This window comes from Neovison vison, chromosome 12 (genome assembly GCF_020171115.1).
Source record: "Neovison vison isolate M4711 chromosome 12, ASM_NN_V1, whole genome shotgun sequence".
Taxonomy (NCBI): Eukaryota; Metazoa; Chordata; class Mammalia; order Carnivora; family Mustelidae; genus Neogale; species Neogale vison.
In genome coordinates, this window is record NC_058102.1 from 52258902 (window position 1) to 52271388 (window position 12487).

The 12487-nt window shown below is 36.6% G+C and overlaps 1 protein-coding gene across 1 annotated transcript in view; it reads right to left on the minus strand.

Annotated features, from left to right (window-relative positions):
• Nucleotides 1–3974: 3974 nt before the first annotated feature.
• TBK1 (TANK binding kinase 1) overlaps nt 3975–12487 on the minus strand; it is a 48693-nt gene continuing 40180 nt past the window's right edge. Inside the window, exons 12-21 of the mRNA XM_044226493.1 lie at nt 11664–11765; nt 10852–10930; nt 10303–10424; nt 10123–10199; nt 9371–9410; nt 8759–8860; nt 8549–8645; nt 7807–7913; nt 7511–7582; nt 3975–4765 (exon numbers count right to left, since the gene is read on the minus strand). Of these exons, the coding sequence (XP_044082428.1) occupies nt 4714–4765; nt 7511–7582; nt 7807–7913; nt 8549–8645; nt 8759–8860; nt 9371–9410; nt 10123–10199; nt 10303–10424; nt 10852–10930; nt 11664–11765 (850 nt within the window). The 3' untranslated portion in view covers nt 3975–4713. The remainder of the gene's footprint in view (nt 4766–7510; nt 7583–7806; nt 7914–8548; nt 8646–8758; nt 8861–9370; nt 9411–10122; nt 10200–10302; nt 10425–10851; nt 10931–11663; nt 11766–12487) is intronic.

Here is a 12487-nt window from a genome sequence, read left to right on the forward strand (position 1 = left end):
TGTCAAAAGAAACTTAGGATAGCTTGCTTAGTCCCTCAACATCCTGATGTAGTATCTTAGTTGTGTTTTTATACACCACACTAAATCTTTGATGCTGATTTGTATGCTAAAAAACACAAACTGTATTATTACCAGTTTTTATTTCCACACCGCTGTCTTTGTTTTCTATTCCATTTTTGGTATTCCTTAGGATTTGGACTTTGAGTCTTCCTGTAAGTGACAACTGGGGAGGAAGTCCAAATAAAACAACAGTGTAAGACTTTTGAAGATACTTAGGTCTTTACGTTTATTTATTTTTAGTAATCTCTATCCCCAATATAGGGCTTGAACTCGACCCCAAGATCAAGTGCTGCATACTCTTCTGAGACAGCCAGTAGCCCCAACTTTAGTGTTCTTAAAAATGGGATGTGGGGGCACCTGGGTGGCTCAGTTGCTTAAGTGTCTGCCCTCAGCTCAGGTCATGATCCCAGGACCCTCGGATCAAGTCCTGAGTTAGGCTCCCTGATCAGTAGGGAGTCTGCTTCTTGCTCTGCCCCTCAACCTGCTCATACCCTCTTCTTTCTCTCTTGCTCTCTCTCAAATAAATAAAATCTTTAAAAAAGGGACATGAATGATATATCCAGCTAAAACAATAGTGTTATAACTCCCTTATATTTTCAACACTTTGTATTTTCAGCACTTCTGAGGTTTTTTTTTTTTTTTTTTAAAGATTTTATTTATTTGACAGACAGAGATCGTAAGTAGGCAGAGAGGCAGGCAGAGGAGGTGGGTAGGAAGCAGGTTCCCTGCCGAGCAGAGAGCGCAATGTCGGGCTCTGGGGCTTGATCCCAGGACCTTGGGATCATGACCTGAGCCAAAGGCAGAGGCTTTAACCCAGTGAGTCACCCAGGCACTCCACTACTTCAGAGTTTTAAACATTGGAGTAAATTTCCTACAGCATTTCTGAAAGTCAAAGCACAATGTGTAACAGACGTTTCTGAGTGGGGTGAAATCAGAAATAGCAGGCTTACCCTGGTTGTGACTGTGATTCTTAAGGAAGAATAAATTTTTGATATATCAGTTGAGATTGCTTATTCCTACTGATAGTGGTTTTTAAAATTTTTATATTATTTATTTGTTAAAAAGATTTTATTTGATAGAGATCACAAGTAGGCAGAGAGTCAGGCAGAGAGAGTGGGGGAGGCAGGCTCCCCACTGAGCAGATGTGGGGCTCAATCCTAGGACCCTGGGATCATGACCTGAGCCAAAGGCAGAGGCTTTAACCCACCGAGCTACCCAAGTGCCCTGGTTTTTTGTTTTTTAATATTTTATTTATTTATTTGACAGAGAGATAGAGAGCACAAGCAGGCAGAGCAGCAGGCAGAGGGAGAGAAAGAAGCAGGCTCCTGAGTCCAAGGCAGGGCTCAGCACCTGAGCCGAAGGCAGACGCTTAACCTGAGCTACCCAGGCACCCCCAATAGTGACTTTCTTAATTCCCAACAACTTACCTCTTATTTTTAGCACAGAACACCATAAAAGTGAAATTACTGCTCAAAAAAATAACAGGAAAGCAAGACAAACCCAAGTTTATTATAATTCCTTTCTGGATAATTTATGGATAAATATATTCTAGAATAAATATTTTGAGAAGATCTTTCACATCTAAGAAGAGCTACCCTGCTTGACAAAGTGTAGAGGTCTGTAAGGCAATCATATAGTATTTGGTCATTTCCAAAACCACAGAACCTGGAACTTCAGAAGATATTATGGGATTATTTTTCACCTTTCTTCCGTAACCTCTAATTCCTTTTTATTTGCTCAAAAAGATTGCTTTTTTCCCATATGCTTTATGTTCACTTGAGTTTTTATTTCTTCTGCTGTTAGAACTATAGCTTATGTAAAGAGTTAAATCCACCAAGTATATACCATTTTTATATCATTAATCCCTACCTTTTGAAAACATATCACAATATTGAAAAAAAGGCTACTAAACTGATATAACCTATTAGGTTATTATTAGGTAAGCACACTAGTATGTATCACCATGTATTCATTAACTTAAAATGTTCTGAATGAGGACTGTATTTTTGAAGGTAAAATTTAAAAGCAAGAATACTAGGGACGTCTGGAGGGCTCAGTCCGTTAAGCATCTTCCTTTGGCTCAGGTCATGCATGATTCCAGGGGCCTGGGATTGAGAGCAGGGGGCCTGCTTCTCCCTCTCTCTGTCTGTCATTCCCCCTGCTTGTGTTTCTCTCTGTCAAATAAATAAATAAATAAATAAATAAATAAATAAATAAGCAAGAATGCCTGGCCTGCTTCTCCCTCTCTCTGTCTGTCATTCCCCCTGCTTGTGTTTCTCTCTGTCAAATAAATAAATAAATAAATAAATAAATAAGCAAGAATGCCTGGTTTCCATGTTGCTGTTATGGGGAATAAAACATTAAATCTTTTTTTTTTTTTTTTTAAAGATTTTATTTATTTATTTGACGGACAGAGACCACAAGTAGGCAGAGAGGTAGGCCACGAGAGGAAGGTAACAATGCTTCCTGCCAAGCAGAGAGCCCGATGCAGGGCTTGAATCCCAGGACCCTGGGATCATGACCTGAGCCAAAGGCAGAGGCTTTAACCCACTGAGCCACTCTGGTGCCCCTAAAACATTAAATCTTAACTAATATTCACGTGGAATGGATTTGTTCTTGTCAATACAACTCATAAAAATTCAATCCCCGGGACGCCTGGGTGGCTCAGTTGGTTAAGCGGCTGCCTTCGGCTCAGGTCATGATCCCAGCGTCCTGGGATCGAGTCCCGCATCGGGCTCCTTGCTCTGCGGGGAGCCTGCTTCTCCCTCTGCCTCTGCCTGCCTCTCTGTCTGCCTGTGCTTGCTCTCTCGCCCTCTCTCTCTGATGAATAAATAAATAAAATCTTAAAAAAAAAAAAAATTCAATCCCCACAGCATGGGTTTATTTATTGGTAATCCTTCTAGAGCTGCTGAAAACTAATCTGCAAATATGTGAACTGATCCCATAATAAAAAATAGGTATTCTTGACAGGGACCATTCACCCACACATTTCTTTCTTTTCCTTTTTTTTAAGATTTTATTATTTATTTGAGATGGAGAGAGAGAGAGAAAGACAGCACAAGACAGGGGAGGGTCAGAGGGAGCAGCACACTCCCTGCTGAGCCAGGAGCCTGATGTGGGACTCAGTCCCTGGACTCCAGGACTGTGACCTGAGCTGAAGACAGTTGCTAAACCGACTGAGTCACCCAGGTGCCCCATGCATGTATTTCTACAGTATGTATAGGTGATACTTAAAAATTCTCTACTACAATAATACATTGATTTGAGATTTCAAATTAAAACCTAATCCATTTTCAGGGGCAGCTTGGTCGCTCAGCTGTTAACGTCTACCTTTGGCTCAGGTCATGATCCCAGGGTCTTGGGATGTAGCCCCGTGTTGGGCTCCTTGCTCAGCGGGAAGCCTGCTTCCCCGTCTCTCACTCCTTCTGCTTGTGTTCCCTCTCTCCCGGTCTCTCTGTCAAATAAATAAATAAATAATATCTTTAGATAAAAAAAAGAAAACAAAACCTAATCCATTTTCAGTTTCCCAATGTTCATGTTACTCAAATTTATTTACTCTTTGGGACATGCTATCTTTATGATATGCAGGTTGTGCATAATCACACTTCAATAATCTGGTAAGTCAGAAACCAAGACCGAAATCAGAACCACAACCTTGTTGGATGAAATAACTTCTTGCTGAGTCCATCCTTTAATATACGACTCTCGATGGATGTTTCGAAGAGAATGTTCCCTTTGGATTTGGATAGCATAAATTTATTGTAGAACTTACACTAAACTAGAATCAGATTTAGAAGAGAAACAAAACTGTCCTTGTATCCAGTAGTCTGAGAATGATTTACGATCACCACAGATATTTCTTTCAAAAGACAACTTTTGTTTCTCAAACTGCTATAACACAGAAAAACACAAACTTTTACATTAAAATTGAGAAATTTATTGATACTTTTTCATGATGGAGTAAGCAGAAATTAAACAAAAAATATACAGCTTCAAACAGTGGAAATAATCCTAAAATTCTTATGACAGTTACACACTTATGGCCAAAATAAAATGAACAGTTTTTAATAATTAAATCACTTTAAAAATTCTGCTCAATAATTTATCTGAAATTAAACACATGTGATGATAACTGGGTTCTGGGCACCTTGTAAAATGAAATGTCACTTTACCCTTCCCCCAAAATTGTGATCCTAGTAAAATAGTGGTTCAGTTTGGCTCCTCACCCAAAGAAGCCACTTCTCCATACTATCACTTATAAGCAAGTCAATTATCAGTCTTTTCTGATCTGTAAGGATGACAATTTTGGTTCCACTTAAAAAATGTTTCCAGTAGGCAGTCAGAGATGTAGAACTCAGCCTCACTCAGAAGAGTAGAGGATCAGTATTTCAACATATCAGTCATGGCTTTCTTCTAGGGCTCACTGAGGTCAAATATCCTCATTTAATTATAAATGTTAAAAGGTAAAATTACATCTTAACAGCAGCCAAAAATTTATATCTTTTTTTATGTATTTACAATATTGTACATATTTACATGACCACATCAAATACTGAATTGTAGAAATAAGAGACCATTTACAGAGGCATTCATTTAATGCCCCAGCATTATTTTCTTGTGCAAACTAAAGCTGTTCTCGAACTTCCCAGAAAGCTAAAGACAGTCAACATTGCGAAGGCCGCCATCCATGGTTAAAGAGCCAAACCTAAAACACAAAAGAAAAAAGGAAATTAGATGATTCCTTTATTTGGCCCTAACACTTTAAAAGAAAAATATAGGAGACTTTTCACATGAGTAAGCTATTAAAGAGTTTAAGCAACTATGATTTGCTCTATTTCTTACTGAAACACAGTGGTATTATTATAGATATGTGAAAAAAAAAAACCCAATCAGTGGCTTGGAAGGACTTAAAAAAAAAAAAAAAGATATTTATTTATTTATTAGACAGAGAGAGAGTGAGCAAGCACACAAACAGGGGGAGGAGCAGAGGGAGAGGGAGAAGCAGGCTCCATACTGAGCAGGGAGCCGATGTAGGACTTGATACCAGACCCATCCCAGATCATGACCTGAGTCAATGGTAGATACTTTTTTTTTTTTAAAGATTTTATTTATTTATTTGATCACAAGTAGGCAGAGAGGCAGGAAAAAAGAGAAGTGGGGGAAGCAGGCTCCTTGCTGAGCAAAGAGCCTGATGCGGGGCTCAATCCCAGGACCCTGAAATCATGATCTGAGCTGAAGGCAGAGGCTCAATCTACTGAGCCAACCAGGCGTCCCTCAATGGTAGATGCTTAACCAACCGAGCCACACAGGAATCTAATCCAGAAAATGGATTAGGTTTTAATATGGAATCTCAAATCAATGGGAGGACTTCTTAAGAGAAAAGGATGAGGGATGTGATCTAGGAAGTATTAGGAAAAACTGGGTAAATTTTTTTTGGTGGGGTGGGATTTAGAAAACCAAAGGTAAGAAGTTGGGAGTAAGTGTGACATCTCAACGGAGAGTAAGGAATGCAACTTTGCTGTTCTAGAGTTATTTTAGGGGCCAGCAGGAAGTAAAGTTGAGTGAATGAGCTGGGCCAGAGTATTCTATTCTTTGAATTCAAGTGTGAATTTAGATTTGACCTTTTAGGTAACAGGAGTTTAGAAATTTCTGAGCTGAAGGAGTATGTCAGTAGATAGTGTTTGGGAAGATTGTTTTGGCTATAATAGCCATGACAGATGGGAAAAGCCTAGTCTTAGGAAGATAGGTGGTAGGTTATCACCACAGCTCCTATGTGAAGAGGAAGGAGGTTTGATGAGGTCAAGAGGGGGAATATGGAAACCTTCTCAAGGAAGATCACCAAACTTGATGAAAGGCAGCAAAAGGGTTAGTATCTAAAATAACCTATGTTCAAGGGATCAGGAAAAAGGTGGCTCCACTGAAGAGACTGAGGAAATTGGAGGGGAAACTGAGTTGGAAGAGTGGTATGATGTGATTTTAGATACAAAAGAAATGAAGTGATAATGAGACAGCCACATGGAGACAGTGGTCAAGACCTGGAGTCCATTAATAGTTCTGGCGAAAATCCTTAAGCGGTCATTTAACATTTAAGCTGTGGCAATGCCATGTTATATCACCCATATATTGTCAAATAAATTTGCAAATAAGACAGGGAAAAGTGACTTATGGGACATGAGTTAATAAGTGGGATTTTACGTCACAAGGCAGAAGAGATTCAATATAAGTTTGTGAAAGCGTATCTTTTTTTTTTTTTTTTTTTAGGATTTTATTTATTTATTTTTTTTACAGACAGAGATCACAAGTAGGCAGAGAGACAGGCAGAGAGAGAAGAAGGGAAACAGGCTCCCAGCCAAGCAGAGAGCCCGATGCGGGGCTCGATCCCAGGACCCTGGGATCATGACCTGAGCCGAAGGCAGAGGCTTTAACCTACTGAGCCACCCAGGTGCCCCTGTGAAAGCATATCTTAATAGTCTTTTCTTGCTAATATTTAGCTCAAGTTGTGAAAAAACTAAGTTGGGTACTATAAAAAGTTTAGATAATTACTATGTAATTGCTATAAACCAACAGAAAAAAAGATTTTAAAACCAAAAGGCAATTCACACATACAAATCTGAATAAACCATAAAAAGATGCTTTCATATCACTATTAACCAAAGAAATGCAAATTAAAACAAGGTATCAGTTTTAACCAACTAAATCAGCATACATTAAAAATGGTCACATTAAAAAAAAAAGGTAACATTTGGGGTGCCTGAGTGGCTTAGTCGATTAAGCCTCTGTCTCTTGATTTTGGCTCAGGTCATGATCTCAGGTTTGGGAGCTCAAGCCCCGCCTCAGGCTCTGAGCTCACCAGGGCATCTGCTTGAGATTCTCTCTCTCCCTCTCATTTTGCCCACCTCTCACTTGGTGCATGTGCACTCTCTCAAATAAATATTTTAAAAATAATGATTTTAAATTTGTTTAAAGAGTGAACAAGCATGGGGACCGGCAGGGGGAGAGAAATCTTCAAGCATATTCCCTGCCAAGCACAGAGTCCGAGGCAGGGCTCAATCTCCTGAACCTGAGATCATGACCTGAGCCCAAATTGAGTGGTATGCTTAACCCACTGAGCCACCCAGGAACCCCAATAAATTACAATTCTAATGAGAAGATGAAAAATAATGTGCAAAGGATTTTCAGTTTCACAAATGGATTCAAATTAGCAAATAATTCTATTAACCAGTGCTACTATATAATGGAATCAATCACAGTTGACTTGTCTTTATCCAAGCAACCCCAAACACATTAAAAGGCACCATGGAAATCACAAAACAAAAGGGTTCTGACTTTATATCCTTTCCCCACTACTTTAACCTAATGATACAGGAAGACAGACAGGTACAAATATAGATCTATATGTATTTCACTGCATATAAAATCACAGGGCAGAGTAAATATTTACATTACTTACCTTTCTAAGATATGATTATTTTCAGCAAGTTCTTTAACCACCCCTTCCATTTCTTCCTTTAATTTCTTCATACTATACAAACAAAACAAGTATCAATGTCTCTGCTCAATAAAGTATACAAATGTTTTAGAATTCTATTAATATGTTTTAGTTCTCTAGATTGGACTAAGCCATTAAATACCATTAACAAATTTATTCACAACAAATACCAAAAATTTCAAAATAAAAGAGCAAGATTGCAAACTGAAATAAAAATGAATGAAAACATCATAGTTACCAAATAATAAATCTCTTACCCAAGAGTCATTTCCACTAATGTATTAGAACATGGATAAATTGGGGTCATGGTATGTTTGATTCCACTGGAGGCTGCAAACATTTTCTGGGGCAAAGTTTCTTGTAACTGAAACATCAAAAATACCTACATCAATCACTGAACAAAGTATAAACTACAGATCTTACATTAAAGGTTACACCTTTTTTTGCTTTTGTTTTTTTAAAGATTTGATTTATTTATCTGACAGAGAGAAAGCACAAGCAGGGGGAATGGCAAGCCCAGAGACAAAGGGAGAGGAAGAAGTAGGCTCCCTGCTGAGATCCCAAGACCATGGGATCAGGACCGGAGCTGAAGGTAGATGGTTATTAACTAACTGGAGCCACCCAGGTGCCCCAAATGTTACACAATTTAGTAAGCCCTTATGGCTTTAAATTTTAATATCAAATCTGTGAATGATACAGTACTTAAACCAACACTTTAAAAAAGGTTATTTTTATAGATGATTAAAAAGAATGGTCTGTCAGATGCTCTTAAAAATAATTTTAAAATTTTTTATTTTATCAGATGCTTTTAAGTATAAAATACCTAAGTTCTGAAAATTTGGTTCAAAACACATATTACAAATGGGCAAACAGAACTGAATATAAGGCGTATTAAATCATATTTCTCTCTTTTCAATCATTTCAAATATAAACTGAGAAGAAATGTATTTTTTCCTAATAGGAAAAAGATTTTTTTCTGGACACTTTTGATGGTTATACCTCATTTGTATAGTCTTGATACTTTGATACTTCTTCTTCAATATCAAAACACTGATTAGTTAGGGATAATAACTGTTTCCTAAGATGAAGCATCTTTCTAAAAACCAAAAAGAATCAATTAGTAAGCAGTCTAATGAAATACTATCTTACTTACAATATACAATGTACACTGAATTGTACTTTGCACAGTCAGCCACTAAAGTTCCTTACCTCATCCATTCTTCTGACTTATCCAAAAATGCCTCATATTTTTTAACACATTCGTCTGTAAAGTGGGTCATAGCTTTTGTTGCATGGTAATACAGTTTTTGCCTATAATTTAGAAATAATCACATGCTTAAACCAATGTGACGGTTTCTATTGCCAATATTAAAAACTTTTTAAATACATAAAATTTATGTTTCTTAATAATGACTATTCTGGCTTTAGAATATGGACAGTAGAATGCCAAAGGTTTCTAAGATAGGCATTATAGCAGCAAGACGTGAAAGAGAAGGTTCATGATGGAGAATGGTCAGAAAATATTTATTTAATGAAGTTAAGATTAAGAAAGTGGTTAATTCTGTCCTTGCCTATGTTCTCTATTATCTATCCTTCTGCAATCAAAGCACATGATGTAGAAGATTCCCTTCTACATCATTCTCCCTTTTCCTTAACCTCTCAACCAGACAAAGTGGGCCTCAAATATGTGCACACAAGGTAACAATTCTGTAAAGCCAAGATTAAAAATGTACTTTTTATCTGAATTAATTTCAACTTTTAAGAGGAACTGCATTAATTACATAACCAGAAATAATTATTAAACATGATAAGGACACTTACTTATCGAATTTGTGGATCTGTTCTTCATTGTAAGCTAATCCTAAAAATAAGAAATATCACTTCTGCAAATATAGAATCACAAAATCATGCACATTTCTTTTTCTTTTGAGAGAATGACTTCGAAAAAGCTAAGAGTTTAGAGTAGATGACACAAATTTACAATCCATGGGTTAGATATATAGCTTACAAACATTTTTAATTGATCTCTACAGTGTTAACATTAAAAAAAAAATTAACTGCCAACATTTAAAAAAATCAGAGTATTTCTTTCTTTTAAAGATTTATTTATTTGTTTAAGTGATCTCTACAACCAATGTGGGGTTCAAACCCATGACCCCGAGATAAAGAGTCGCTTGCTCCACTGACTGAGCCAGCCAGGTATCCACAGGATATTCTAACAAAATCTGTATTTCCAGCTCTCTTAAGGATAGGAAGATTTTGGTGCAATGAATTTCAAGAATCTGAGTAGTGACTCTCCCCTTCATGTGGGTATCTCCTCTCTTATCCTCCTCCTCCTATCTCGTTCCCTTTTGTTACATGACTGGTCTCTAGAGATTTTAGAGTTCAGGACCCTTAATTAAAAATACTCAAAAAACATTGGTTTTAAGAATAATTTTTAGTATATTCAACCTCCTTCCCAACAGAATCAAGTCTCTGAAATAAGGATCCACCCTTAAAAATATACCAAATTTAATTCACCTGAATTACAACTAGTAGAGCTGATTCATTAGATTAATAAAAATTTTACTTACTACGTTCTGCTTTGTCTTTTTTGAATTGATAGTAAATCTCTGTGATGCAATTTAGCAGGACTTGTAGCTTTTCTACACTATATAAGGAAAAAAAAATCCAAATAAATTAATTGAGTCAATGTGAAAAAGGGCATTTAATAATAAGAGCAGACACTACCCATAAAATTATATATAACTTACTGTCTATCTTTTGGATGAGTGCCTTCTTGATGGGCCCACGTATCTGCCAGCAATCCACCTGGAGATAATTTGCTTTCGATATCCTGAAGACTGGTTTCTATTGTTCCCTGAGAACTGGAAAGCTAAATAAAACCAGTGGGTTCAGATCCAGATTAGCAAAATACAGAAATGATGCACTGCCAATGGAGTCTACAGTCTGAATTGTTTTTTTTTTTTTGTAGATTATGGCAATTCAAAGTCAAAAAAATTATTTTTATTTTTAAATGCAAGGACAGTTTCTTGGTTTGATTTTCTACAGAGTATCACATGAAAAATAAGAGATTAACTAGTATTAATACATTTTATAAAGCATTTCTTACTCTAAATATCCTTTCTTAAAAAAACATGGAAAATACTTTCCATCATTCAATTAAGCTTGGTTCTTTACCTGTAAAATATGGTTAATACTCTGTATCTCATAGAGTTGTTGCAAAAGTCAAATAGAACCATTAGCATAGTTAACCATTAGCATAGCAAACCAATGACTGTCATAATTTTGTAAATACTTACTCTCAACAATTTGGTGTGTATGTCTGAAATTTCACCTAATTCTGCTGCTTCTAGGTTGATCTTCATCAACTTTTCATATCTGTATAAAAAACAATTATGGAAAATTAAATTAGCATAATGAATACATAGATTTTAAAAGATGTTTTATAAATTATATCTGAGTTTTTATGACAACTATTTGAGAATAAAATATTAAATGCAAAGCCTACAAGCAAAGATTCCAAAAAAAGTTGATGTCTCTGTAAAGAAGGAATTTTTACAGTCTTATGCCAAGAAAATAGTCAAAATACTAGACTGCAGAATGGCGGTCAACAGTACACACTGATTTCATTTATTATATTTCCTCTGCAATATAAATAATACAGCCCAGGAAAATCTTAAAATATTCTGTTTCAAAAAACAGTCTCAGGGATAAGGTTAATTAATAAGTACTAGTAAACTAAAAGTAACCCCCAAATTCTGTAAATCCTAACAAAACACAGTTCTAGAACACCCCTTCCCACTTCCTTTGTTAACTGCAGTTTTTGTATTTTCCTATTCAGAGTGGCTGCTTTTGCAAGGTTAAAAAATGAGACATTTCTATGTCAGATTACCTTTTCCTTTGCAAAGGGTAGGAGAAAATGTCACCAATGTTCTTTTCTTACCGAGAAGACTCAATTTTGTCTTTGAAAGGAATTAACTTAATCTAAGGTTGTATCTTAATACAAATATTTGCACAGCATACTGTATGATGCAAAGAATAACTAAATAAATGAAAGAGAGATGGGACGATAACATTTTAACCAGTATTAGTATGGAAGTCAGCTACTCACACTTTCACAGTTTTTTCAATGTTTCTGATGCAGAAATCCAATGTGATTACAACTTCTGTCTTTTTGTGAACAGTTTCATTATAATCATCTTTAACTAATTCTCTAAAAAATAATAATATTCTCATTAGTTTATCTAATGAATGATTTTTTTTTTCTAAAAACATTCAATTTATTTGCCAGAGAGACTGACAGCAAGAGAAGGAACACGAACAGGGGGAATGGGAAAGGAAGAAGCAGGCTTCCAGCTGAGCAGGGACTTGATCATAAGACCCTGGGATCATGACCTGAGACAAAGGCAGATGCTTAATGACTGAGCCACCCAGGTGCCCCTGTTTTTTTTTTTTAAAGAATTATTTGTTTTCTCCTATCACTAATTGCACTACTGTTACTATTGTTCAGACAAATTTATTAACAATCTTGTTATATTATGAAAGCCAGTTCATCTACCCAATGCCTTGGGCTGAGTCTTGCCAATTCACTTTTTATTACTGAAAGCATCACTGTGACCCCTATGCTTTTCCAGGACACAAACTATTAATTACTACTTATGCCTTATACCACCAGAATTAATTTTAATTACTATTACGATCTCTCAAGAAGCAGAATGACATAGTAAATGATAAAACTGGAGGGCTTTTGGTTTACATTAAAGGTCAACAAACCAGGGACACCTGGGTGGCTCAGTTGGTTAAGCAGCTGCCTTCGGCTCAGGTCATGATCCCAGCATCCTGGGATCGAGTCCCGCATCGGGCTCCTTGCTTGGCAGGGAGCCTGCTTCTGCCTCTGCCTGCCATTCTGTCTGCCTGTGCTCGCTCTCTCTCCCT